Source organism: Scyliorhinus torazame, chromosome 1, assembly GCF_047496885.1.
Source record: "Scyliorhinus torazame isolate Kashiwa2021f chromosome 1, sScyTor2.1, whole genome shotgun sequence".
In the NCBI taxonomy this organism is placed as follows: domain Eukaryota; kingdom Metazoa; phylum Chordata; class Chondrichthyes; order Carcharhiniformes; family Scyliorhinidae; genus Scyliorhinus; species Scyliorhinus torazame.
This window is the reverse complement of record NC_092707.1, coordinates 336,498,368-336,513,860: the sequence shown is the minus strand read 5'-3', so window position 1 is coordinate 336,513,860 and position 15,493 is coordinate 336,498,368. Positions and strand designations below refer to the sequence as shown.

The following is a 15,493-nucleotide window of genomic DNA, read 5'->3' as shown; positions in this document are numbered from 1 at the left end:
CTGCGACTGCCCTCTTATCAGGCCCACCAACCAGGTCCAGTGTCTGCCACTCTATGGCGGTGAGGAGTTCCAGATCCAGCGGGCCCCTGCAGTCTTCTCTCGCTACGGTTATGCGCCACCTTCTCCTGGGAGGGGGTCAACAGAAAATGCAGTGTTAGGCAGTCGGACGCGAGCAGCACAAGGGCTGGGCAGCGGGTGGCCTTTGTGAACAGGGCATCCGGCCTTGGTGGGCGATATGGGTGCTAGCATGTGCCTCAGGGTGGGGTGCGAGCAGATTGCCGGCGGGTGGTGCTCAGACGCCCTCTGGATGGGGGGTTATGGTGTGTGGGACAGTGGTTGGTGACGGGCATGGTGCTGGCTACTCAACCTGGCCGCCCTGAGGATGTGTGTAGCTTCTTCCGACACAGTTGGCTGGTCCTGGTGGTGGGGTCCACAGTGCTCATGGCCTTTGTCACCTGTGCCCAGGCTTAGTGTACGGTGGCAGATGGCAACCTCCTTTCCACTCCAGGGAACAGGGCAACCCGCTTCTCCTCCATAGAGTCCAGCAGGCTCTCTTGTTCCGCAACTGCAGCAGTGCTGCTCTCCGGGCTGCTAGCTTCTTGGCAGGAATGAGTGTGTGTGGGGAGTGGAGTTCTTATATGTAGCTGTAGCTTGTCAGCCTCTCAAATACCAATCATGACCCCGGTGAATCAAACACCATTTTCATTGGAAATGCTCTATTTCCACGTGGCCCTGGTGCTAGCCCATTAACAGATTATGTATTACACGGGACCGGTGCTGAATCCATGGTCGTAGAACACCACCGAATGGATGGCACGGTAGCACAGTGGTTAGCACATCGCCAAGATGCCAGATTTGATTCCTGCTTGGGTCACTGTCTGTGCGGAGTCTGCACGTTCTCCCCGTATCTGTATGGGTTTTCTCCGTGTGCTCCGGTTTCCTCACACAAGTCCCGAAAGACGTGCTTGTTCGATGAATTATCATAGAATCATAGAATTCACAGTGCAGAAGGAGGCCATTCGGCCCATCGAGTCTGCACCGGGCCCTTGGAAAAGAGCACCCTACCTAAGCCCACACCTCCACCCTATCCCCGTAACCCAGTAGCCCCACCTGAGCATTGTTTTGGACACTAAGGGCAAATTAGCATGGCCAATCCACCTTCCCTGCACATCGTTTTGACTGTGGGAGGGAACCGGAGCATCCGGGGCTTCTCCCTCTGTATACCCTAATAGGTGCCGGAGTGTGGCGACAAGGGGATTTTCACAGTAACCTCATTGCAGTGTTAATGTAAGCCTACTTGTGACAATAATAAAGATTGTCATTCGATTATTATTCTGTCCCGGTGTCAACACTTAGTCTCGGAAACAGAGAATCCAGCTCAACATTTATTTTATATACAGGTGGAATATTGACCAACCCTTTGTATTGATTTGTTTTATTTCAGACACAGAACACTCGAGTCAGTTTCTTCATAAATGGCTTAGAGGAAGACAACACTGCTTTCGATACACAGCTTCTCACTGAACAAATTTCAGATGCAACTGCCAATGCTGTGATACGGATCGGACAAAGTCTGAATGGTGAGACTGCAATAAACTTTAAAAACTGAAGTTAACCGTACATTTCCATTCGGCATTATAGCTGCTGAATCTATTAACATTTATCAGTGGCAGATTTACAAACTTGTGTGGTCAGAGCCATGCCCCATATAACCAACATCACAATTTCTTAATGGTAGTCAAAAAGGAGCTCAGCAGTTACTATAAAAACAATCTTTTCCGTCTGTTTCCAGGCTCCTGTTGTTTAAAATGCACTTTAATGCCTAATAGAAGTTGTGAAAAAGTTCAGGTTGAATTGGGTCTTTGAAACATCCAACACTTATAAAAATTCTAACCCTGATAACTGATTTTGAATTGACTGTGGAGTACAGTTACTATTTAAGAAGAGCTATTTTCAAATTAATGAACCTGACGAGAGTTCATTATCATTTTGTAATAAAACTGTGACATGGAAACTTACACCTTAACTGTTGACTTTAATGCAATGATAATACAAGATGCTCACAATTGACGGACGCTAAAACTACCAGTAATCAGACTGGACTCATGGTCTGAGTAATACAAGTACATTGAAGATGGATGGTTCTGTGATTTTCATTTCATAATTATTCCTGTACTCTGACCTTCTTGTTACTTGTGTGGCCCATTTGATGTTATTTCACTTTATTAAAAAGAAACAGGATCAACTGAAATGTGAAGTTTTGTCCTGGCTGATTTGGGAAACATAGATTTCAGAAAGGTTTCTGGAAAGTGAGGGACATCCCTCCATATTATACTGCTTAAATGTAATTATTTTACATTCATGATCTAATAAATGCCAGGTTAAAAAAAGATATGTTTATACTTCCCCACAACCTCAGTTATACAACGTCCTACCTAGGATATCTGACCATTTATATTTCATAGGTTTGGACAGTCAGAGACTCACACTTAAGTGGAACCATGTGATCTTTGAGTACTGCCCTACCTGTTTTTGCATTTGCCTGAAGCAGACATTAAGCTGCTTGAATATGCTAATCCTCGTACAAATGCCTCTTTAGGACCATACTCCCAAAGCCAACACTACTCTCAAAGCCAATATAAACTGACTGAACATGTACTGTGCATGTTCCATTTAGTCTACATTTGCCTAGTCAGCAGCCTTTAAAAAAGACTGCTACCTGTCAACTAAAAGGTAAGTAACTTATGTGGAGCTCTTCCTTCTGCTAGTCTGGGCTGATCTACAACCCCCCACCGCCCCAAGAATCTGTCTATGGGCTGCTTTGGATTTGAGCCGGACATGATTGCTGAGGTCACAACATTGAGTCACATTGGGATGCTTGTTTAGTGGTGTATCATACTGGTTTTATATTGATGAGGTCAGCGACCCAATTTTCAATAAGTTTCAGGCTGATGTCCTTGGGTAAGATTTTAAAGCATAAAACATGATTTGCACTGCTTCCTGGCATTAACTAAATTTCTTGACCAGAGAGAGAGATTGGGGTCAGAGAGAGGCTGGGGAAAGAAATCATGAGAGTGAAAGAAAGGGTAAAGAGATTTGAGTTCATATATTAAAGCAGGGTGGGAGTTGTGTACCAAACTGCCCTAACCTTGGCAGTGTGAGGCCCAGGAGATTTTAACTTCCTGGTTTCATCTGCACAGTTTTAGTCATATTACTGCTTGAAACTAATTGCAAGTGACAATTATTAGCTGATGTGCAGAAGCTCAATGTTGGATGGCAGGAGGTTGCCTACAGGGACCAAAGGAATGCTTCCTGGCACTCATGTCATTTGGAGCAAGTAAACATTGAGGCCGGAGAAGCCTTGATTTTTATTGTGTGTACCTGGAGAAGCACTCCTGCTCTTAGTGGCCCCCTGAGAAATGTCAGAAAAAGCAAAAGTAAAAAGATTTACCTTTTTCAGAGTCTTCCAGCTGCAGCTTCTCTTCCAGCTTGGTGGCTCTGATGAGAAAGCTATAATTGCTTCCCCATTCAGACCCAGAGTTAAAATAACAGTCAAGGCTTTGATGATTTTAGCTGGCCACTGGTTTTACCTAGCCACCTGCCAAATGGGCAGGGTTAAAATAGTTTCTTTAATATTATCATCAGTGTATCTTTATCCAGCTCAATTTTTAAGTTCACTATTTATTAACTTGTTGTTTGTTAATTGTTCGAAAAGCAATGAGAGATTTCCAATACCCGTGACACATAATTGCGAACACCACTGAGAGAGAGTGAGATAGGTCTATAGAAAATAAAGACATGCAAGTGCTTTCACCATTCTAATTGTTTTCTTTTTAAAGTAAGATGAATCTTTAAAGCAAGTTAAACCTCTAATATAGAAACAGGTAGAAAAAGAGAGGGGGAGGAAAACCTTTTTTTATTTGTTCATGGGATGTGGGCGTCGCTGGCTAGAACAGCATTTATTGCCCATCCCTAATTCCCCTTGAGAAGTGTTGGTGAGCTGCCTTCTTGAATTGTCGTAGTCCATCTGCCAAAGGTACACCCACAATGCAGTTAGGGAGGGGGTTCCAGGATTTTGACCCAGGGACAGTGAAGGAACGGCAATATATTTCCAAGTCAGGGTGGTGAGTGACCTGGAGGGGAATTTCTAGGTGGTGGGGTTCCCACGCATCTGCTGCCCTTGTCCCTCTAGATGGTAGTAGTTGTGGGTTTGGGAGGTGCTTCCTAAAGAACCTTGGTGAGTTCCTGCAGTGCATCTTGTAGATGGTACACATTGGTGCCACTGTGCCTCAGTGGTGGAGGGAGTGGATGTTTATGGATGGGGTGCTAATCAAATGGGTTGCTTTGTCCTGGTTAGTGTCAAACCTCTTGAGTGTTGTTGGAGAGTATTCCATTATACTCCTGACTTATGCCTTGTAGTTGTGGACAGGCATTGGGGAGTCAGGAAGTGAGTTACTCAGAGTAGGTTACCTGGCATCTGACCTGCTTTTGTGCCACAGTATATATCTGGGTAGTCTAGTTCAGTTTCTGGTCAATGACAACCATCAGATTATTGATAGATGATGAGGCGGCATGTAGCTTATCTCCATAAGTGGGAATAAAGGAGATGGGTAAAATTGAAGGGTTGGGTGAACAACAACAAAAGGAGTGATATAGAGTTTGAACATGTAGTTCAAAGAGGAAGAGATAGGGATAGTGAATAGGTAATTGGAAGAATAAGGAATGTGGGGAGGTGAAGGAGTAGAGGATGCAATGGGAGTCAGGAGTAGCATATGCTGGGGAAGGCATTGGGGAGATAGCAATGGCTGTAATTTACCACAACCCCATCCCAAATGTAGGCTGCAGTCATGGGTCCTCCTACTCCACCCCATTATGCATTGTAACTTACCAACTTAATGCAAAAGAAAAAACCCAAAAAGATAAATAGAAGAAAAGGAGAGGAAGATGACAAAGAGAGAACTAAAAGTAAATGTTAGCAATAAAGAAGCAAATGATAAGACAAGGGTCTGGCTTTTTGTCTGCATGTTGGGTGTGCAGAGTTGGGAGAATTCCCGGCTCCACGAACCTGACTTTTAAAAATGCCTGTGCACAGGTCTGATTTTTAGTCTGAGGGAGGGACGGGGAAAGGGTGAGAGGGGAGTGGGGGGGGGGGGGGGTGCTATAATAGAGTTGAGATGGGAAAGCCCATAAACAGTGAAGGACCCGAGATGGGCTTGTGCAGATTGAGTGACTCAGTTCCATATAAAAAGTGGGTTTTCAGAAAGGCCCACTTGAGATGTTGGTCACCCATGGTTAAGTTCCTGTGCCTTGGAGGAGCCATTATTTCCTTGTAAGGTACAGGGTGGATTTACGTTGAATTACACTGCCGTGGCACTGGTCCCCCAAAGGGTAGGGTGCCCCACAAATGAATGAGTTTCAAAACATTCCCTGCTGCATTCATAAAGATACCCTTCACTGGAATTGCATTAATTTAACTGATCCTATACGCAATATTCAAACACTGTAATTGATCATTTATAATTTGTTGATATGGCTGTAGCATTCTGGTTTACAGAGGTCATATAACTACTTTGACATTTAATGCTTCAAGACTCTATTGTGCAGGGGAGACGGGTAATGAGAGAATGGGTTTGCAGCGCTAGCCATGGTGCTGAATCCAACAGTGCTCATCAGAACCATCAAGTTGCCATAACTATCTGAGCTCCAGTAATAATTTGTGTTGCTTTTGTCACAACACCCTGGGCTATTGCACGGTCAATTCCAGCCCCACTAGATTTGAAGTCTCAACGTATGTGAAATTAGATGTTAATTTAAAATACCTGAGGACCTTGGCTGAGCCCAATAAAATGCAGTCACCAGGTTTGTAAATTTAGGACAAATAACCTTTAATTATTTAACAGTAATATAATTAAACTGATAAAAATGTAACTGACTAACCCCTTACCCAACCCCCCCTTTCCACATTGCCCCACTCTATATACACACACAAACATAGACAGAAAACAGAGGGAAAGTGTGGTGGAGAGGAAAGAAATATTATGATAAAGTAAAAGGTATAAAAGATCTCCCTGCATTACAACGGTTTTCAGTTAAAGTCTTTTAGGAGTTAAAGATTTCGCTTTGATGTTTCTTCCTTCTAAGCTTGAGAGGGTTTTCTCTGACAAGTCTGTCTACTTTCTTTGTAGATTCTATATCATTTCAACTATATGGTAAAGATGTGCTCGGAACTCACTGGCTTTAGAACAATAAAAGTCTTTTACTTCAGCAGAGAGATAGAGAGAGAGAGAGTCCCTTCTTCGTTCCAGGTCGAATCACTTCTGACTAGCTCTCTCAGAAACATCCGCAGGAATCAATCACTGACAGTTGTTAGCCAGAACAGTGCGTGATCAACCCACTGTTTGCCAGCCAGCCATTCAAACCGAATTCCACCAAAGCTGGTTCTTAAGATTCACTCAGCACCGATGAGTCTGTTTTCTCCTCTCCAAAAACAAATCCTGTTTGGACAGGATTTGTCTGGACTAGCATTTTCTGGATTAGCAGGCTGCCTCAGCTTCAAGTCCTTTGCTTAAAGGTGCATTCCAATTATGAGCCCATGGACCAAAAATAATAGAATAAAACAGAAGAAATGGGAATAAAAGGAAATTAAAGGGAAGGACTCAACACTTTGATGAATGCATAGTCTAATTATTTTTCAAACTTTTCATTAATATCGACTGAGACTTACAGCAGCACGGTGATGCAGTGGTTAGCACTGCTGCCTCATGGCGCCGAGTACCCAGGTTCGATCCCAGCCCCGGGTCACTGTCTGTGTGGAATTTGCACATTCTCCGTGTGTCTGTTTCCGTCTCACCCCCATAACCCACAGATGTGCAGCGCAGGTGGATTGGTCAGATTAAATTGCCCCTTAAATGGAAAAAAAAGAATTGGGTACTCTAAATGTTTAACAATAGTATTGACTGAGACCTCCAAAGCTGCCAGGAATTGGGGTGTGCACACACACAGACATGTACACATGGAATATCTCTTGAGCTCCAGAGGCACGTCAAGTAACTTTAACTGTAATAAGCTGGTGATACTTATTAAGAGAACAACATTTTGGTGATCATCACCATCATAAAAATGCAGAATGAATGACTATTAGTTTGTATTATTAGTTTGGTGACTCTTAGCTCCAAGGGATACTTAATGCCGTGGAATGCCCTGCCTGCAACAGTAGTGGACTCGCCAACATTAGGGGCATTTAAATGGTCATTGGATAAACATATGGATGATAAGGGAATAATGTAGATGGGCTTTAGAATGGTTTCACGGTCGGCGCAACATCAAGGGCCGAAGGGCCTGTACTGCGCTGTAATGTTCTATGTTCTATGTTCTATGACATGCCAGTGCATAAACCCTTTACTTGATACCTAGCCTATTAGCTATCTTGGATAAAAATTTATGTTACACACATTCATTATAGATATTTTAAATTACAATATTAATACATTCCTGATCTCACATTATCTTCAGATTGTTTGGATCAATTTAGGTTCTGCAAGGCTTACATATTAGCATTGTTCTCTGCTGACCTTTGATACATTATTTTGAACAAAATTTATAATTTGCGTGTAGCTCAACATTTCACGATGCTTTATAATAGCTTGAATTCTTCCCAGGATTAACAACAAGCTTTGTGCCAACTCCAAATTCCATTTTACCACATCCTGAAAAATTCACACAGTAATGTATCACTTTACAAGAACTCTGAGTAATGCTGATCCCAACGTACCACTACTATTAGCATTCCTTTATTCTCATTGTTATTTCAAGTACTTCAAATAACTAAGCAATTCAATTTCTCTATCTTCTTCTAGATTATTCTTTAAAAAAAATAAAAATTTAGAGTACCCAATTCATTTTTTCCAATTAAGGGGCAATTTAGCGTGGCCAACCCACCTAGCCTGCACATCTTTTGGTTGTGAGGATGAAACCCATGCAAACACGGGGGGGGGGGGGAATGTGCAAACTCCACACAGGCAGTGACCCGGAGCGGGATCGAACCTGGGACTTCGGCGGTGTGAGGCAACTGGGCTAACCCACTGTGCCACCATGCTGCCCCTTTCTTCTAGATTATTCATGAAAATACTTGAATTTCTTTCAATCAGATTTGTGATATTCTTTCAAAATGCAACGCTTACTGTGTTTCATGATTACTTTGGTCCCATTTCCAAAAATAAGCCTGTAGCCGCCGTCCCTCACACAGTCCTAAACAGCCAAATAAAAACCTACTGGGTTAATTACTGTTCTTTGTCTATCTTACCTTAACCCTAAATGCAACTTAACTGCACAGGCACACATTTTGCCTCAGTGGTAAGTTTACATGCATTTCGTCCTATCGATCACTCTTTTTGTCTGACAGTCCATTTATCCTAACCATGTATTTATTCCATTATTTCTATCCATCTATCTTCCCGATTGTAGAAAGGAAAACCTAGTGCTCCTGGCACGGCATAGCCAGACACACACACACACACACATACTCAGCACTCATTCATGCACACATAGTTGATTAAGTGTTTCTGTTTGGAAGAAATAGATGATTACAGTTTGACTTTTGTAGCTAACATTTTAAATAGTTTATCTCTTATGTTCTGTAATCATCAGATTGTTCTCCCAGATCTTTCAAAAAAACCTTTAATTATATTGCTCAAAAACCTGCAAAACCTTAAAACAATGTTGTTTTTCTCACATTTGTAGTAATTCTTCAAACTCAACTTTATTGTTCAAACCTGTCCATATGCTGACCTCCATCTCTAACTATATAGCCTATTTGAGCTCCACACCACTCCAAGAGTTCTGAGTTCCTCCAATTCAGTCTTCCTGAGCATCCCTGCCACTCCAGATTTCCATTGTCTACCATCACATTATCTGACATTTTCCCAAAGGAAAGTTATTCCTGGTAATTGTTCAATCTTAATATTAATTTTAGGTTAATATTGTGCATAATGGCAGACAATTCAGTGCATTATTCAGAACCACCCGACCTAACACATGAATGATCATCTTCAGTCATAATTAGCACAGATGTTCCAATATTAAGGATTACTTAGACGTAAAGAGAAATTATTTAGTACATTTTACCAGCACCAGGAAAATATATGTAAATAAATAGATAGTCTGTGGTTATTAATGAATACTTATATGATACAGGCATGTTTTTACAAGTGAAGAAGCACTGAATAATTTGTGTATTTTCTTGGCTTTGGCCTTTGGATCCCAGGGACAAAAATGAAGTTGAGCACAGGGCCCCACTAACTGTAAATCCACCATTGGTCAGGTGATTGTGAACTATGTTCAGTGGGAGAATTGTCAGTGTTACTGCCGATTCAATGTGTGCTCTTCTGAAGCACTGAAAGCATGGAGTGAATTCTCAAGACACAGCCATGGAGAAGGTATTGTCTTACCACCAAGACCTGGTACAGATATTCTGAAGTTAATTGGCAAGACTCAACGAATGCATAATGAACAGTTCCATGGTCATTCACTTCATCTCTTACCACCCATCTATCAGGATGTGTCCGCATTGTAGAACCTGGTCCTTCACATCTGCACACTGTCAAGGCCTAACAGTCTGACTGAGAGGGAGGAAACCAGTCGGGCTGTGAATTATCCCGGAGTACAGCATGCTACCTTGGATTGACAGTCACAGCATCCATGGCACCAGGCACTTGTACAGAGCCATTCACACCATTAACAGCATTCATTGATAATATGATTAAAATGCTTAGTGCATGTAAGCACATAACATTTAATGAGAACACTGTAATCTGAATGGCCCATGACTCTTTTCATTGTACATTTTATTGATAGAATGCCACACAGACGAGACACAGGGGAAAGGTTGGGTTAGCTGCCACGCAGCTTTCTGATCAGGACCTTCCAGTATTAGTGGAAATGGTCTAAAAAAGAAGATCCGCCCTCTACCCTGCTGGCCACCAGAATCCACCTACAATAACTAAGAGGCCCTGGATACGAAATGCAGCTGCGCTGAGCACAATAGGAGAGCACAAGCAATCCTGGATTCAGTGCCAGAAAAGGTTCAGTAACCTGCTGCATTCCAGCAGGGTGAGCTTGGTCCAAGGGAAGGGCTTGCAGCTAAGATGTGAGATCTGACATGTACCTCTGTTTCAGCACTGAGGCTTATTTGTTTAAACACCTCGGGTGAGATTCTCCAACCCACCGCCGGGTCGGAGAATCGGCGGGGGCTGGCGTGAATCCCGCCCCCGCCGGTTGCCGAATTCTCCGGCACCGGATATTCGGCGGGGGCGGGAATTGCGCCGTGCCGGTTGGCGGCCCCCCCCCCCCCCCGCGATTCTCCGGCCCAGATGGGCCAAAGTCCCGCTGCTAAAATGCCTGTCCCGACGGCGTAGATTAAACCACCTACCTTACCGGCGGGACAAGGTGGCACGAGCAGGCTCCGGGATCCTGGGGGGCGATCTGGCCCCGGGGGGTGCCCCCATGGTGGCCTGGCCCGCGATCGGGGCCCACCGATCCGCGGGCGGGCCTGTGCCATGGGGGCATTCTTTTCCTTCCGCCTTCGTCACGGTCGCCACCATGGCGGAGGCGGAAGAGATTCCCTCCACTGCGCATGCGCGGGAATGCCGTCAGCGGTCGCTAACGCTCCCGCGCATGTGCCGCCCGGAGATGTCATTTCCGCGCGAGCTGGCGGGGCACCAAAGGACCTTTCCGCCAGCTGGCGGGGTGGAAATTAGTCCGGCGTGGGCCTAGCCCCTTAAGGTTGGGGCTCGGCCCCCCAAGATGCGGAGCATTCCGCACCTTTGGGGCAGCGCGATGCCCGACTGATTTGCGCCGTTTTGGCCGCCGGTCGGCGGACATCGCGCCGATACCGGAGAATTTCGCCCCTCATGTAGGTTTACACAGAATACATGTGAATGAGCACTGTGATTCACAGGTACAGTGAAGAGAAATGTCCCTGAATACACAATAACTCCGGGTAATGTAAATTCATGTTGTCATTGCAGTTTGAAAGGGCAAAGAACACTAAGGAGATGATCTGGACTATGGATGGGTCAGCTTTGCTGAGTCCCATTCAGACAGTTGAACAAATGGCCATGCAGATTTCCAGGATGCCTGAACATCTGTATGTTGGTGAAGAGTGAATGGTGCTGGTTTAGCACAGAGGGCTAAATAGCTGGCTAGTAAAGCAGACTAAGGCCAGCAGCGCGGGTTCAATTCCCGTACCAGCCTCCCCGAACAGGCGCCGGAATGTGGCGACTAGGGGCTTTTCACAGTAACTTCATTTGAAGTCTACTTGTGACAATAAGCAATTTTTCATATTCATTTCATTTCGGATGGCCAATAGTATGTAATAAAAGTTGTGTTGGAAGCACATTGGCACAATGTGGTAATGGTGGAGTTCATGCTGTCACGTCAGTTAGCACATGGAGACATTGCCATGAGAGGGAGTGCAGGATGGGGTTGCATCATACTGATAGAGCATGGTTAAATGCAATGGTATGCATCAGAGGTGCTTTCTCAATGAGAAAGACTAAATCTAAATGACTCATCATGTCTCACACAGATCCCAGCTCTGCTTGCTAACCTCCTCCTCCCCAGGTCAGATGATTCTCCGGTATCAAGAGGAGGAGGAGACATCCAAGATCACAGTGTCACATCTTACTAACTCACATTCCGCCAACTCGGATTCTGGCACATTGGAGGGATGTGGCGCATGTGCAGAGTTGATGGCATAGGGTGAGAATGTAGGAGGTGTCAGAATCAGAGATATCTGTGCACAGTACACTTTGGAGGAGGGAGAAAAGTCATGATGACACTCCAGTGGGCAGGAATGTGGAGCCTCAGGAGCCACCTTTGGGCCACAATATTTGCCCAATCAGCAGCATATGTGTGGACATCTACCAGAGTTCCCTGAGGAAGTGGAAGCTTTGTGACTGTGAATGGAGGATCTTCATGATATCTCTAAACCTAACCCTAATGCTAAGCCTAACCGCATGAGCTCTGATGATGAGAGGCTGGTTACCTCCGTAGAGAAAAACATGTAGCAACATTCGGAGTGGGTGCAAAAGCAGTGCCTCAGCAAGAAGGGATGTAGGCTTCCCTTAGTAGTCTATGAGTGGGATCTAATGGAAAGCTTTCTAAGTGTCATTTGTGGTGAGTTTCTCTGGGAGTTTCACCAGGCACTGTTGGCGAGTTACCCACCGCTGTCTAACCATACTTAGTCACTTTTGTAGGGAGTTTCTCCCCGGTAAAGCCCACACCAGATGGGATTTAATGGAAAAGTTCCTAAATGTGTGCATTTCAAAGCATTACCCCACAACCTCCTTCCCCCTCACCCGCCCAAGTGATGACGCCCCGCTATGGGCCCCCCTTTTCAGGCCTTCCCACGCACCCTTTTAGGCCCCCTCACTTCCAGGATCCCCACCCTTCACCGCCCCCCCCCCAAAACATGCCTCACACTTCATACCCACCTCTACCTCCTTTCGTGGGCATGGCCCCCAGTGAAACCCACCTTTAGATGTTTCAGTTTCCTCAGAACCTTCTCCTTCATGAAGGCCAGTACACTCACCTCTGATCCCTAATTCTCCTGAAATTCTGGTATCCAACTGGTGTTTTCCATGGTGAAGACTGATGCAAAGTAACTATTGAGTTCCTCTCCCATTTCTTTGTTTCCTATTACTACTTCTCCAGCCTCATTTTCCAGTGGTCCAATGTCTATTCTTGCCTCTCTCTTACCTTTTATATATTGAAAAAACTCTTGCTATCTTCTTTTATATTATTAGCTAGTTTACACTCCCATTTCATCTTCTCCCCCTTATTCCTTTTATAGTTGTCCTCTACACGCTTTTAAAGGCTTTCCAATTCTCTGGATTCCCACTAATCTTTCCCGGCTTGTACACCTTTTCTTTTGCTGTTAATGCTGTCCTTGATTTCCCTCATCAGCCATGGATCCTGATGGCTGTTACGTCTTTCGAGATCGAACGAAATCTCGTGAAACGTCGTGTTCTGGGTCCCGCCCATCGTGGGTTTAAGAACCACTTTGCCGTGCTTTCGCTGGTCTGACGGCCACACGGCATCTATCCGCCTCACCGAGGAGACTCGAGCCGGGCGCAGTTCAGTACTGTTCCTCACATATGGGAACCAGTTGGAATGGTGCCTCAAAGTGGGAGAGGGGTTCTCACTGGAAGCACTCTGTTAGTTGGCCTCCGGACAGGGTGGCACCCCGGCATTTAACCCGCGCCGGGATCGGGCCGAGAGATGCTCCACCCATGTGAGGTGGGGTGTGGGATTTCGATGGTCCTCGTATAAGTGAGTTGGGGTTTTGTGGTTGGGGGGGGGGTCCGGCAGAGTTGATTCCTGGGGGTGGAGGGGGTCGAGAAGTTAAAAATGACACCCCAATCTCTTCCTGCACGGAGGGGCTCCACTCGCCGGGGTGACTCCGCCTGGGCACTAAAAACAAACAGAGTGGCATTAAATAGCGGGGTCTTTCCTCAGGCAACAAGCGCTAGGAATGACCCCAGTAATCATGCCCAGAACGGTCTCTATTTTTTTAGTTTGATCGCGCCCTCTGTGTGGGTAAATACCAGTGTGGACCTCACCGAAAGAGCCTGCGGGAAACACCCCGCCAAACCCGTTCAAACTTACACTTAGAAACTTTTCTGGTAAATCGCACCAAGAGTTGTGACAGAATAAAACCATTAAGATGTAAGTAATTTGCAATAAACCTTTCCGCAATGTGCTGACCTAATGTTCTACTCTTGCCTATTTGGCAAGTGCCTTATAATCGTATTGACCTTTTTGATTACTATTTCACAGGCTCTGAGCAGTTCATTGGTCGAATGCAAGATTTACGATTCTATCAAACAGCTCTCACAAATAGGTACGTTCATCTCTGTAGTTTTTTAGTGCCGTCTTGGCATTAACATTTGACCATTGGCATTAACATTTGATCAAAAGTGTGAATTAATGGGATAAATGCAAAAAGCCATTTGAATGAAATTGCATGCTATTTAATTGATTTTACCTTCTGACTTTGTATTTGTTGTCTTTATTGTTTCTTTTATTCGACAGAGAAATTCATGAAGTGTTTTCTGGTAAATTACCATTCATACACACCCAGACAAATTGCCGCTGCCCAGGGGCCCACCCACGTGTTCATCCACTTGTACAAAGATACTGCATTCCAAATGGTGCTGATGACACCACCAATGACCGGGTGCTTCGACTGAATTTACATGGTCATCCATTAAATTACATCAATGATGAGGACATCGGGACATCATGGGTCTCCTCTGTGTTCACTGATCTAGCTCAGTTGAATAATGGAGTCAGCATAACTATTGATTTGCAGAATGGGCAATATGAGGTGAATTGAGTCATGTTAGTTTGAAAAGAATATCTTAATTTTAAAACAATTAAAATGTTGAAATAATTGAATGTATGCAATAAACAATATTGTGCTGAAACAGTGACTGTCAAACAAACTGCAGCTTTTTGACTTTCGTTATGCTGGAGGGAAAATAAAGTAGAAGACTGATATAATGACAAGCGTGCAAAATAAAGGATGCAATTCAGCAACGACATTGCACCCGGCCCGCTCCCAATGGCAAGCTCCCAATCACGCTACAAAATGATGCGGATATAATTTACCCTGATTTGCATTCATTTCAATCTCATTGACGAGATTGAAATCGAATGCAGCGGCCTCCCGGGAATTACCCGACTCCCCAGAGGGAAGTCATGCGGGCATCGTTTAGTACTCCTTTTCAAAAACAAGAACCTGCGCAATGGTTACTGGGGGAAAGTGAGGAGGTTAGTTGCCATTTCCATTTTCCAGCAAGGAGTACTAAACAATGCCCGCGTGACTTCCCACTGGGGAGTCGGGTAATTCCTGTAGGCCGGGGTCAAAGGGCTCCAGAATTGGCCGGGGGTGAGTGTGTAGAGCAAGGTTTGCCCGCACAACTGGCTCGCTGAATGGCACTCTGAGAGAAGGCAGGACAGTCGTGGTAAGGGAGGTCATGATGGAGCTGCATAGAACTTTGGGAAAGCCACAGCTGGAGCAGTGTGAGCAATTCTGGTTGCCACATTATAGGAAGGATGTAATTGCATTGGAGGGGATGCAGAGAAGTTTCACCAGAATGTTGCTTGGGATGGAACATTTAAGTTATAAAGAGAAGTTAGATAGGCTTGGGTTGTTTTCTCTGGAGCAGAGGGGTGACCTGATTGAGGTGTACAAGATTATGAGGGGCATGGACTGGGTGGATAGGGAGCAGCTGTTCTCCTTAGTTGAAGGGTTAGTCATGAGGAGACACAAGTTCAAAGTGAGGGGTGGGAGGTTTAGGGGGAATTTGAGGTAAAACATTTTTACCCAGAAAGTGGTGATGGTCTGGAATGAACTGCCTGATAGGGTGGTAGAGGCAGGATGCCTCGCATCCTTTAAAAAGTACCTGGATGAGTATTTGGCACACCATAA

General features: G+C 44.9%; 1 protein-coding gene across 1 annotated transcript in view; it reads left to right on the top strand.

Moving 5' to 3' along the window:
• Positions 1 to 15,493, top strand: part of ush2a (Usher syndrome 2A (autosomal recessive, mild)) — a 1,730,413-nt gene that overhangs the window by 203,463 nt on the left and 1,511,457 nt on the right. Inside the window, exons 4-6 of the mRNA XM_072506478.1 lie at positions 1,445 to 1,580; positions 13,837 to 13,900; positions 14,092 to 14,386. Coding sequence (XP_072362579.1) covers positions 1,445 to 1,580; positions 13,837 to 13,900; positions 14,092 to 14,386 — 495 coding nt within the window. The remainder of the gene's footprint in view (positions 1 to 1,444; positions 1,581 to 13,836; positions 13,901 to 14,091; positions 14,387 to 15,493) is intronic.